The sequence below is a fragment of the Pelecanus crispus genome, chromosome 12 (genome assembly GCF_030463565.1).
Source record: "Pelecanus crispus isolate bPelCri1 chromosome 12, bPelCri1.pri, whole genome shotgun sequence".
NCBI lineage: Eukaryota > Metazoa > Chordata > Aves > Pelecaniformes > Pelecanidae > Pelecanus > Pelecanus crispus.
In genome coordinates this window covers 17,664,426-17,677,141 of record NC_134654.1, presented here as the reverse complement: position 1 = coordinate 17,677,141, position 12,716 = coordinate 17,664,426, and the positions used below count along the sequence as shown (strand labels likewise).

The 12,716-nt window shown below is 42.8% G+C and overlaps 1 protein-coding gene across 1 annotated transcript; it reads right to left on the bottom strand.

Annotated features, from left to right (window-relative positions):
* Positions 1-1,355: 1,355 nt before the first annotated feature.
* On the bottom strand, positions 1,356-12,716 carry FBXW10B (F-box and WD repeat domain containing 10B). Its single transcript, XM_075720070.1, is given in 13 exon segments — positions 1,356-2,236; positions 3,785-3,975; positions 4,968-5,165; positions 6,054-6,212; positions 6,957-7,099; positions 8,060-8,208; positions 8,765-8,886; positions 9,885-10,088; positions 10,543-10,676; positions 11,215-11,331; positions 12,345-12,472; positions 12,573-12,686; positions 12,689-12,716. Coding segments are annotated over 13 exon segments (2,568 nt in total).

Here is a 12,716-nt window from a genome sequence, read left to right as displayed (position 1 = left end):
GCCTCTGGCTGCAGCTGCACTTACACCAGATGTCTTGTGAGAAAGTGCCATCCCGTGGCTAAGTGTGAAATCCTTGCTGCTTTGTGTCTCGACACTAACGCCAGGCAAAGCCACCTCAGACAACTACAGTCCGTGTGTCGCAGCACAGCCGTACTGCAATAGGGCCAGCTGCCAGCCTCCCACCCTCGCTCGTCCCCAGCCCACACGGCGTTTCAGTGGCAAATCTGAATTACAACAGTCCAGCTCCCGCATCTTCATTAGTTTCTGGCTTCCTTGTAGTTTTACACAGACACTTAGTTTTTATTACCTGTTCGTTATTATTCTTTGGGGAACAACTATTGTTATTTTTCACCATTAGCAGCGTCTGGCTTAATCCCAGGGTTTAGAAGTTGAAGATGATGTTGAAGTAAACAAACCAAAACTAATCACCACCCTGCTGCATGGAGAGTTTCACAGGCTTTCATCTCAAACTGGAACTGCTGCTGAAAGGACCCTTGACGTGACCATGGGCAGGAGCGTCCTGCCTCAAGCCTCTAATGCAAGAGAGTAACAGGGAGATTTCTGGTACTGTGGCCCAGATACTCAAAGCTGGACAACTGGAAAGGTTTTTGTCTTCCTAACTCAAGCCAATTTAAGTCCTGAGCATTAGTGGAAATCAAGCACATTTAGTAATTTTATCTGCAAAAACAAAGAAATGGAAACCACTACCTTTATTTTTTATTTAATGCAAATTAAGTTTTAAGCTGCTTTCCAGCTGAGTTGGCCTCAGCCTGCCCAGATCCCTCTGGATGGCAGCACGACCCTCTGGTGCATCAGCCGCTCCTCCCAGTTTGGTGTCATCTGCCAACTTGCTGAGGGTACACCCTGCCCCATCATCCACATCATTTATTAATGAAGATATTAAACAATCAGACCCAGTCAATTTGACCCGTGGGCTACACTGCTAGTTACTGGCCTCCAACTAGACTTTGTGCAACTGATCGCTACCCTCTGAGCTCAGCTGCGCAGCCAGTTTTCAGTCCACGCTTCTTCAGCTTATAAACTCTAATCAATCCACATAAACTCTAATAAGATTTTATTATTATTATTCACACACAGTTGAGCCATATATTGAGCTGTGTTAGTGTCAAACAGTGCTGGGTCTGTAGTAACAGCAGGTCTAGCAAGATAAATCCAGGAGAGGACTCAGTCCATTCACTGCCTTGAGAAACAGCTAAATATGCCAATAATATCTTGTAGAAAAACACAGTGGAGATGTCTTTTATGCTTAGAAACCACAGGGACCTTGATGTGGCAGACTCAGCTGGACACCAGAACCCTCAGATACCAGTTGGTTGTCGGACTAAGGGATTACCTCAGATAAATGTATTAAGCCCAAGTTCAGGAGCAGCTATTTTCCCCTCCCCAGTAAAAGAGTCTATAGGTAGGCCTTTAATTTTCCTTAACCAGGCCTTCTTGCGTGCTCTTTGCTGGTCTTCTATGAGCTTTGTCTGGTGTGCCTGATACTGAGCTACAGTAGCTGCCTCATACACCTCCTTCTGTTTTCCTGTCAGAAGCCTGAACCCACTGTTACTCCAGGAAGGGTCTGCAGCACGCGGACAAAAAGGCTTTTTTCTCCTGGAAACCGCTTCATTTTTCATTTGTGCGATCATCCCACGTGTTGATTTGATCAGTTCAGAAGAAGCTGTAAAGGGATCGATAAGCTGAACCTCATCTTCAGGGAGAGAAATGACTTTGCCCTGACCACCCCGAGCTTTCTTTTCTTGCAGCAAACCACAACAAGTCTTGGGACGTACAACAGAGGGAGGAGGGATGGAGGAATTCACAGTGGGTCCATGCAAAGAGTTTTTCAGCTTGAGCTGCAGCATTTTGGTTTCAAAGGGTATAGAAATCCTTTTCATAGTCAGAGAATCACTGTGCAATCTCACGTGTTGGAGCTGGACTGTCTGATCCTTTTTGTGTTGCAGAGGGGTTTTGTATATTTGTACCTTTTCAGGGTGGTGTTGCTGATGTTCCTGTGGAGGTTCCCATGCTTCCTTGACTTTTGCAGCGTGATTAATGCTGGAACTGACTGGGGCTGACTTGCAGGTGTTCTGCAGCATGCTGACTGTTAAGAGGAACTTGTCAAGGGACATTGGACAACTTGGGCCTCCTCTCTTTTCGTGCTGCAAAGTGGCTTCCGCCCTGTCAGGATGTGCAGGTACATGGAGAAAAGGGCCATGTTCAGATCTTCCATCTGTTTCCAAAAATAAAACAACACATTTGGAGTTGAGGATAGTTTTTGTGATTGCTGTTGGCAGGGTAGTACTCTGAGTAAGACCAGGGATGGCTGCTGGATTGACAGGTATATGGGCAGTCCAGGCTTATCTGCAGAAGAGGCAGCGTAGGAAGCTACAAGCCAATGGTGCCCATTTCAGTTTGCTCATCCTTGGCCTCACTGGTGATGCTGCCAGCATCAGAGGTAACTCTGTCCTGGCTGACTGAGAAGTGTTCCTTGCCATAGCCTGTACAGGTTAAACTAAAGTCAGATTCTGTAACATACATTGTATTTGCGTGTGGATGGCTTGGTATCCGCCTTGTTTGAAACCATGGTTTCTAAAAGGAATGAGGTTCCCACCACCTCATCCCGTGCACCCCTTTCTTGTCCTGCAGTTTGTGCATTGGGAAAAGGCTTCAAGACAAGTCAGTTCCTGGCAAAAATCTTTGAAGTAGCCAACACCAGAGAACCACTTTGAACCATCACTACTCAGAGCTGCACTTGAACTGGAAATCTCAAAACATGCTTCATAGCCTGGCTTTGCTGCCTCAAGGGATGCAGGGAGTGACCTGTGCTGTATGACAGACACATCAAGATGGATTGTGTGATTATGCCCTTGACTAAGAATTAGATGGGGATTATGACACAGACTAAGACACTCAGTCCCGTGGCCTTGCCATAGCGATTCATTTGTCACTTTGCTTTGCAATGTCATGCTGTTCACGTATCATTGCTTTGCAATACAATTCTGTTTTTCCAGACTGGTTAACTGAAACTTCTGCCCTCTGGAAATGTATTTCAGAGAACATTAAGTTACAGTGCAGGAAGGCAGAATACAGCAAAACAAACTAATGAAAATTACTGCTTGTTCCTTGTTCACAGAATTTAGAACCGTTTAATCTGCACATACACATGACCCTGCATCTTAGTTACAAACACCAGAATTTGGGGGTTAGAGACTTTCAATTGGTACTTCAGAAGAGCTGTAAGATTTCAGAGAATGTCTTAAATTGTAAGATCCCAACAGATTCTGCACATAGAACCTGAGAAAAATTTACCTGAGACAAATGCCATATGGCCACAGACCATGTCTGTGATCTCAGTACTATCTCATTTTCAAGTTTCAGGTTGCCACATTGTTGCTGGCTGAGACAATTTACATGGAACAGCTTTCTGAGTTACTGCTATTGATTAAATACCAAGTACTTGAATAATTTTTGTACACAATTCTCTTTCACCTGTTAAAGAAATAAAAAATAGAATAAGGATACAGTAAAAGAAAACCTAGATACCAGAGAACTGGGCTTCATAGCTAGAGCTGATCACTTGTCCTGTTTATTTAATTGATCTAAAGCAGCTTCTGTAGCTATAACAGGCTCTGCAAGTGATCCGTTTTACCACTGCAAACCTTCCGTGCAGAATGGGCCTGTCTTCTAGAAATCCTTACCTTTTGTTTAATCCATTCAGTTATCTTAGGTGCACTTGTCTGAAGAATTACTGTCCTACCTAGCTGCAAAGAGTCCTTACCAGTATCTGCTAGGATTCTTGCAGAATGCGCTCTCGCTGACTTTCCTGAGGCAAAGGCATGGGGTTGTTTGGTGCCAGGAATGAAAAGCTTTTTCTGCTGCTCTGCCTGAATATGAAAAGCCTTGTCGATCTTGAGAAAATGTTGCTGTTGCTGGCAAGCTGCTGATTTCATCAGTTCATAACAGAGAGCTAGAAAACAGAAGAAAAAGTCATCTCAACTTTGCTGGTGTTAAACTTTTTTTTTATTAAATAAAATCTTCATAACTGATGGGATTTCAAGTCTTTGGTTACTGTTTTGCCTCTTACCACATCTTCTAAAGGTCTAGGTATTAGAAATAATCCAAAGATATGTGATTGGCACAAAACCTCACAGAATTCAAAGATGATAGCATATGTTGATTTTTTAAAATGTTATGTATACACAACCCATACTTTTTTCCCACTAAAATTAAAATATATCGCGCTCCCTGTTTGTTTCCTGTTTCTACAAATGCTACATCTTTTACCAAGTAGAGCTGCATCAAGGAGATTAGCATCTGATGGCCTTAAAAGCATGAAAACTTTGTTAGCCTATGAGTTTATCTGCAATACAAAGTTTGATTGTAGAGCTGGAGGACTTGTGATACGTGTTGTATTAAATAACTGCTGATTTAAAAAAAAAAATTTCATGAAGTTATAGTTTAAAAGGTGCCTGCTTATGTGCAATTGTGTTTCCTGGTGATGGCAGATCCTGAATGCAGGTGTCCTATGACTTTCTAGAGTATTTTCTCATAAATAATTCAAGTACTGAATCAGCGGCATGTTTCCATGCATGCCAGCTGTAAGAATATGAATACTACTACTGATTACTCTATTACTCAGTTAGAAAGTGACAGTGCCTGTCTTGACAAATGTGTTGAATTTATACCAAACCTTTCTAAAAAGGTACAAAGTTTTTACAAAAGCCTGGAAGTGACAGAACTATTGAAATGCAACAGCGTATCTACCAGACTGCACTTTAAAAAAGCAGAGAGTCTGTATATTGATTCAGATGAAGGCAGTGGGTACTTGAAACTATTTCTAACTCATTTTAGAAAGCGATGCCGGGGTATTGCAGAGGCTTTATGTAGTACTTTGAGATGCTCCACAGCCTTTCGGTGACCGGCAGTGAATCCAGGAAGACAGCGTGAGCTGGTCAGCATCTTGTGTTTCCAGAGCAAGTCGATGCATCTGCCTGCGGTCGTGGCATTTGGTTCGCTGAAGGTGAAGCGGTGTTCTGCTTGAAATCCCGTTGTGCTGTTTTTTCTTCCCCACCGTCTCTCGGTCAGCTCCTAAGGTATAGTCCCACCTGACATCCTCAAACTGGAACATCAGCAGACTAGTTGGTGAATTGATCACCATCCTGGAGAAGGGAAGGAAAAGCTGTTAAAAGCACAGATGTCATTAACAAACAGTTACTACCTAAGGGGCCCATTTGCTTCTGTGCAATACAAAACCTGAGGGCGCTTAAACGGATCTGAGATAACCATCGCTTGTTTAAGGAAGCAGTAGCAATTAGTCACATCAATCAGATGCTGTACATTTTAACTCATACTCTGAGCTCTGTGGGGCTCTTTTCATTCAGCTCTATGGCCAAATTAGTTTTAAAATAATTAGGATGAAAATTGCCAACAATGGACTGAGCTAGATCAATGCAATGCCAGAAGAAACTGGAGATACCATATTATTAGGGACATTTAAACCTAAATTGGTGTGGTGTACTGGGTCTGGTTGGGATGGAGCTAGTTTTCTTCATAGCAGCCCATATATTGCTGTGTTTCAGAGTTGTAACCAAAACAGCATTGATAACACACCAGTGTTTTAGCTATTGCTTACACAGAAGCTGGGAACTACCTTTTGTATAGAGGTGCAGAAGTGAAGGAACCTGGAAGGATTTTCCATGATTGGCTTTTACAAGGAGACAGTAGGTCAGGAACAGGTAAAGGCTTTGTCAGGCCTTGGCTTGATTCTCCAACCTCTTAAGAAATTTGGGTTCTGAATGCAGTTTTACGGTTGGGTGTATATCTTAAGTTGTATAGAAACAGGAAATCTGAGATTGCTGAATGAACTAAGCAAATCTATTTTCAGCCATTGTTAACAAAAACAAGTTATTGAAGCAGTCAATAAGCAGTAGAGCCCTTTAAAACTTATTTGTGAGAAGGACAGTAAAAGGAAAATGACACAATTATTTAAATTACAGTGTAAGATACCTAATTTGTTTCAGAGGCTGATTGCAGCTGTTGTCACCAACCTGTTTTCTGCAACGTAGAAAGAAGATACAGGGTCCCCTCTGCTGTTGGCCATCAACACTTTCAGGCAGCTTCCAGTCAGGTAGTTAAATATACGAATCTTTCCATCAGCACAGCCGCTGATGACTCGGAGATAGAGGAACTCCAGAGACAGAACCTCCCTGAAAACACGACATGTCAGTGTTGGTACATTCATCATGCTTTCACAGGGAGACATGATCAACTACCTCTTTGGTCTTGGAGGAGGTGCAAAAGGTCTGCCTCCATCAACAGGCTAAACAAAGAAGCTCATTGAGATATTTAAAAGGCCTAGTAGTGAAGTCCTTCATAATCACTCCATGTCCAAACAAACCAGTGCAGTGCATCCTCAGAGCAGCCAGTGTGGTTATGGCCATCCGCTGTGTTTTAAATTTCATTTTTATGTCTAGGAAAATAAATGAAAACAATATGATGCTACAGTTTTCACAGTTCTAATCAGCAATTAAAGTATTAGAAAATAACATAATATACAGTTGGTGGGGTTCAGCCTGTAACTCAGCCACCTCTGACACAGCCAGTATCTTTTCTTGACCAGGCAGCGTGATATGCTCTTGCGCACCAGTTGGGATCCTTGAAATATTGGTCTATGCACTGTCAGTCTTAAGTCATCCCTGTTTGTGAAGAAGCGGTTGCATATTTGCTTTTTAGGTTGTTACACGTGTTAACTGACACACACTGATTGTGACCACATAGTGCCTGACACTGCTTTGAAGATGAAGATTGTTGAAAGTGGGGATATTTTAAATCCTAAGACTGATAATTAAGGCATTTTGTGTTCCTATAAGGGAGACACTTTTTTTTTTTTTTTTTTTTTTTTTTTTTTTTTAAGATTTATGAATACAACTTAAAACACATCCGATTCCTACTTAGGGTGGCGGAAAGCTATTAGGCATCTCTTGAGGTTTCCCAACATGCTCCATCCCAGGGCGTATCCATCTGTGCTTCCTGTGACTAGGTGCCACTGATCAAAAGACAAGCACTTAACTGGGCCTTGGTGCCCCTCTAGTGTCTGCAAAGTAAAAGAAAAAGGTGCAACACTGTCAGCAATCTGGATGTAAGTATGCCAAGATATCTTATGGCATTCACAATACGAGCCTCATGCTATATTGTAGTTTTATCGGGTGTTATTACAGTATACCAATGCACCCTATGTTAACTGTGATAACTGTGTTAGTTTTATAGTCACTTATAAGAAATATTCTGGGCTTGTTGTTGATGATGAGCTACTAGCATGGAATTAACATCCATTTTCCATCTTCATTACACTTGCTAAATAGATGTTACCGCACCGAGACCTTTGTCATCTATTGAATGTTCACCCAGGAGAGAAGAGAGTGGACTGCCCTGACTGTAGGGGAAGGGGCAATTGCAAACTTAGCTCAGCTGGAGCTGGCACATCTTGCATCTGAGATGCATCTCAATTTGCAACTCTCTTCCCCACAAGCAGAAAAAGCTTCACTCCTCTCAGATGTGGACTAATACTAATTCTGGATGCCTGCTAAGGTAATTAGCAGACTCTGGCCTCAATCTTTAAATTGCAGAGCACCTATCCAGCTGCTTCAGCTTTATAAACTGTTACCAGTTCTGAGAGCAAGTTTCATATTTTGGGCTAATAGATGATATCTCCAACCCTGAGAGCTGTTAGTCAAGCCCTTCCACCCTCTTCCCAGGTTCTGAATGTTTCTACAGGAGCAGAGATTAATGTATCTACAGAGAACAAGTAATGATGGGGGTTAAGCAAGGCAAATCAAACCCTGGGTTAAAGTTGACAGTTGTTTGCAAATCATTTTTTATATTATTTGCTTACGAATAATTCTGCAGTTTCTTTTATCAGTTTAGACTGCTTTTGTTTTTGTTTTTTTTTTATTTTTTTCTTCAGAAAGTCTTTGGCAAAAGCTAAAAGTTATGATTAACTAGCACAGAAGATTTTTGACCATTTAGCACAAAATTATCCACCTAAGAAACTTACTTTGATTAGAGTGCCTGTATCAACACACCAGACTTTGACCAGCCCTCGGTCACACCCACTGACAACACGGGTGCCATCCATTTTAACTACCCAAACAGCACTGTGGTGCCTCAGAGTCTTGAGACATTTCCCACTCTCCAGGTTCCACACTGTTAGGGGCAAAGGAGAGAAATATTAAAAACACATATGCCCCAATGGTAAGTTTTGCTGAGTACAACATGAATTAAAAGATACTATTGGAATTACAGATGCACCTTGTACCTGCAGCTCTGCGTGTAGCCAAGTGTTGACTTAAAAAGTGTAATTGCATGGCAAAAATTTTAAATGCAAAGTACAGAAAATAGTACATAATTTTAATCCTTATTGTATAAGCTAATAATAAGGAAATGTCTGGCAAAGCTGAAAGTTGATACCACTTTCCCAAGAGTTGGTCAGGCCCTATAGCCACAAAGCCATTAAAACTGAATAAAAGCAGAAATAATGAGAATTTATTCAATGACATGGAGACCTTGCATGTGCATGTGTCCACAGCTTAGGCTGTTCTGAGAGCACAAACATGAGACACTAAAATTCACCCTCTGATTTATAGACTTACTTTCATACTCACACACTGCATGTGTCACACTCACCACAACTCTCAAGTACTCTGCCCATTGCTCGCTACTGGGTGCCTTTGCCTGGGAAGCTGCTAGTCTTGGCTCTCACCTTTCACCATCCCATCTCTGGCTCCTGACACAAACTGCTCTTCGTGTAAATCTAAGCAGGTGATTGTCCCACAGTGACCATTAAAAATTTTCACACAAGCACCACTGTATATGTTCCAGCGTCTACAAAGGACCAATGGAAAAGGGAATACAGTGATTAACTTAATTGATGGCTTATTCAGTACTTCCTACTTAACAGGTCCAGCTCTTCTCCCATACACACTAGGTTAAAATCAGGAGTCATTCCACTAAGTTGTCAGAGTATTTGGAACGATCAAGTCAGGCTTAGTCTTAAATTTTCACCCATATACATTGTTCTTCTACCTCCAAACTGCCTGAAAACATGTGGCTAGATTCCACCTTTGGCTTAGTTACCTTCAATTAACCTTAAAATGTAGAGCTTTACAGATAAGGTTGTTTCTTTACTGACCGGTACCAAGACGATGTCTGTTGACTTTATCTAGAGAACTCCAGCCTGCACTTAAACAAACAGCCCTTTTGGAGCGGGAAGAGCAGGAAGGACAGAGCCTGAGTCGGTATAAACTCCCTTTTTGTTAAATGCTGCCTTTGATGAAGTTGCGCAATTGCCATACCAGAGCCAGACAACCTGCTGTTTAGGTTTTCAGCCCTCATCATGATACTTTTGAGATTTAGTGATAAATAAGAGGTAAGAGCTGATCATCTCCACCTCTTGTTTCAGGGTGCAGTACCTGGAAAGGAACAGTGTACAGCAGGTACCAGGGTGTTGAGCCTGCTTAGCACAACGGGCCTTCTAAAATGTCATGGAGAAACCCAGCCTCCCTGAACTCAATGCTGACCTGAGCAAGGCCAGAATCTTACTGCAAGTGCCTATGGGAAACATAGCTTGTGTTTTAAGATGCTTCAGGAAAATGTGTGCAACACTTATCTTGCTATTTTATCATTCAATACTGGGTGAAACTGGGAAACAGAAGCTGTCCAGTATGAGTAGGGAATGTGTTTCCTTATCTACTGTCCTTCATTACTCTAATGAAAATGATAGGAAGGAGCATTCCTAAAGATTGGGGTGGAAGCATTAAAGTTTCATTTTTCCTAAATTTGCCAATTTAGGCATCCCAGGGCACAGTCCCCATGCTGCTCACCTGATGCTGAGATCAAAGCTTGCACTGAGAACGAACCCTTTCTTCTCACTGAGGAACAGAGCTTTGATGCTCCCAGCATGGCCAGAGAGTAGAGGGGCCACTTCTTTCATTCCCGACATACCAAGAAGCCTCACTTTTCGGTCTGCAGAGCCAATGGCTACCAAGTTTCCACCACTGTAATGGATTATTCTGCTTTGGTCTGATCTGGGTAAGAAACAGTGACAGAGATGAGGTTTAGCCAGCTAAAAAGGTACAACAGGTCTAAGACTGTGACAGGCATTTCTCTGATGCTTAATGGTCCTCATTGAGCAGCCTGATGGGCAGTACACTTAAGCAGGTGAATCCTTTGCAGGGCACCACAACCAAAGTCCCTTGTTCTGCATAGTCACGTTTACATCTGGAGGGTAGGCTTAAAGAGGGGAGAAGGCTCCTCCTGGCCCCATATGCTTTCTGATACACTGTGAGTTGCTAACCCTTATGTCTTTAAAAATAACTTACCTTGGTATCTTTACAAATAACTGGATTTGACACTGAGGATTTCTTAACACCGATGCTGAGAGACCCTTCTCCAGCCACACATTCCCACAGAAGGATTGCAAGGAAAGGGATAGGTTTTTGGAAGCCACTGTTTGGCCCTACAGCTGGGCAGTCTACTCACTGGTCTGTGAGGACATGAATATTGTAGGAGCCACAGAAGATGTTTCTCTCTTCCAACTGAATCGTATCAGTTTGCAGATCATGATAGGCTGCCTGCAGATTGTCTTCTTTGTCCTGATGGGAAGAGAAATAGGGGAATGTAAGTTGGGGAGGGGGGAATGCAGCATTATTCCATAGTATTAAATGTATCAGCTTGGTCCTCACTATAGTGATGAGACAAACAGAGACAGAAAATGCAGGTAAGGAACAGCCAGGGTGCAGGAACTTCCTGGTTAGTGCAGAAATGATGGCTGTTCCCATGCCATGTTCCATGGCAAAAGTGGAAGACCAGACAGCTGCACCCTTTATTCTTTGGGAAAAAGGCCGTGTCCTTGTGATGCTTGCTCAGCCTTGCCAGCAACTCTGGCCTCAAGGTTATTCGTGTGACTGGGGGGGATGCACTAGGTCAAGGCAGGAGTTCAGGGATGCAGGCTCCCTCCCATGCAAGAAGGGGCTGAGCAAGCATTGGTCCTTACGAATTGCTCACAACAGTGCAAGCCAGAAGCAGGAGTGGGAGAAGAGCAAAGCAACCCCAAATTCAGTCCTGTCTTCCAAGATCACCACGCCTTCCTTCCTCCCCAAATGCTGAAATACAGGATCTGCGGAAGGCAAACAACTTCCAACATACCTTTGTTTTACTTCCCCCGTCATGGCCTTTCACTTCGATGACATCTCCCTCTTCATTTAACTGCGGAATTGTCACATCAACTGTTTTAGCATAGTTTGAAACTGCTCCTCTAGGGCACAACCCCTGGAATAAACCAGCAGAGGCAACACAGTCGCTGCAGAGCCCACATGCACAAAGTATGCTGCTCATGTGTTGATGCTTCAGCATTTCCGTGGGATGCTGAAGTTACACGCAAAGCTGAGCTGCACATACTGGTTTGCTGTTATTGTGTAAGAGACCTGGCTTGCATTTACCACTTTGTTGGTATAAGATGTAACTTGTGAAAAATAATTGCTTTTTATTTCTTTCCAAACTCTAGTCTTAAGCTTTTAATAAGCTGCAAAACTTTTCCATTTGAACAGAAAAAAGATTTCAAAGTGCATCTCACCTTTGGTGAGCATGCAGTTGATTCACGGTCCAAACCCACTGAGATGAGAGACTCTGAAAACATTGTTATCAATATCTAAGATTCATTTGTAATGTGTGAAACCTTCCATTGAGCTTTCTTTGAATGCTGGTACGAAGCTGAGATTTCCATGCTCTCTTCACAAATCAAAGCATGAAAAGACCCCTAACTCTGTCTCTTTGGGGATTTACCTTTACACTTAGATTGGTCTATGGCAGGTCTGTCCTAACCAGGACAAGTCTTTCCTAGAACTTCTGCTTTACTGTGTCCCAGCCACCAGCTCTGACTTGCCACAAAGAAATCTAGCATTCCCATCTTCCTATATGGAGCAAATAAAGCTCATTGTCGCAGCTGCCTCAGGGAGCCATTGTAGCTCTGCCCAATTTCCACTAGCTCCTGGAAGTCCAGTATTTGCATTTGTAACCAAACACTGTTTTCTCAATTACAAGAATGTTTTGATCCATTTTTAGAGTTGCAGGCTCTCTAAAGGTCAGTAAAGGCTATTCTGTTGTACTTATTTGTGACAGTATAAACATCTAACCTGACTTAGCTCTGCAGATGGAAGAAGAAAGAACAGGGTGAAGTTGGGAGGTGGCCTCCAGTGAAGGCACCTCCATCTAATGGCTTGGGCAGTAACAGAAAAACACTCTTCTTAAAGTGCATAATGATGGCAGAAGCCCAGACATCATACCTGCAAATACAGGATCTTCTCCTTTACTATGCTTTGACACACACGTTCCCTCTTGACTTCTTTGGCCAGAAAAGCCCAGCATCTACTCACGGCAGCACACGTGTCAACGGATTTTTGATCCAAAAGCCCTGAGGAATTAAAGGGACAGGTTGGCAAACCCCTAGACACACTAGAGACCGTTCATTACCCTTACGGGAAGCCACCCTTGGAAAATCAGAGCAGCTTTACCCAGGATGTACATGGACAGGTGAGGTGGCAGGCAGCGAATGAAGTCCTTGGATTGGTTGACATCAGAGGGTGATTGGAGAGATGCAGGAACCACAGTGTCATCTTGATCGGCTAAGGACATAATAGGTGAGTTGTCCTCTGCAT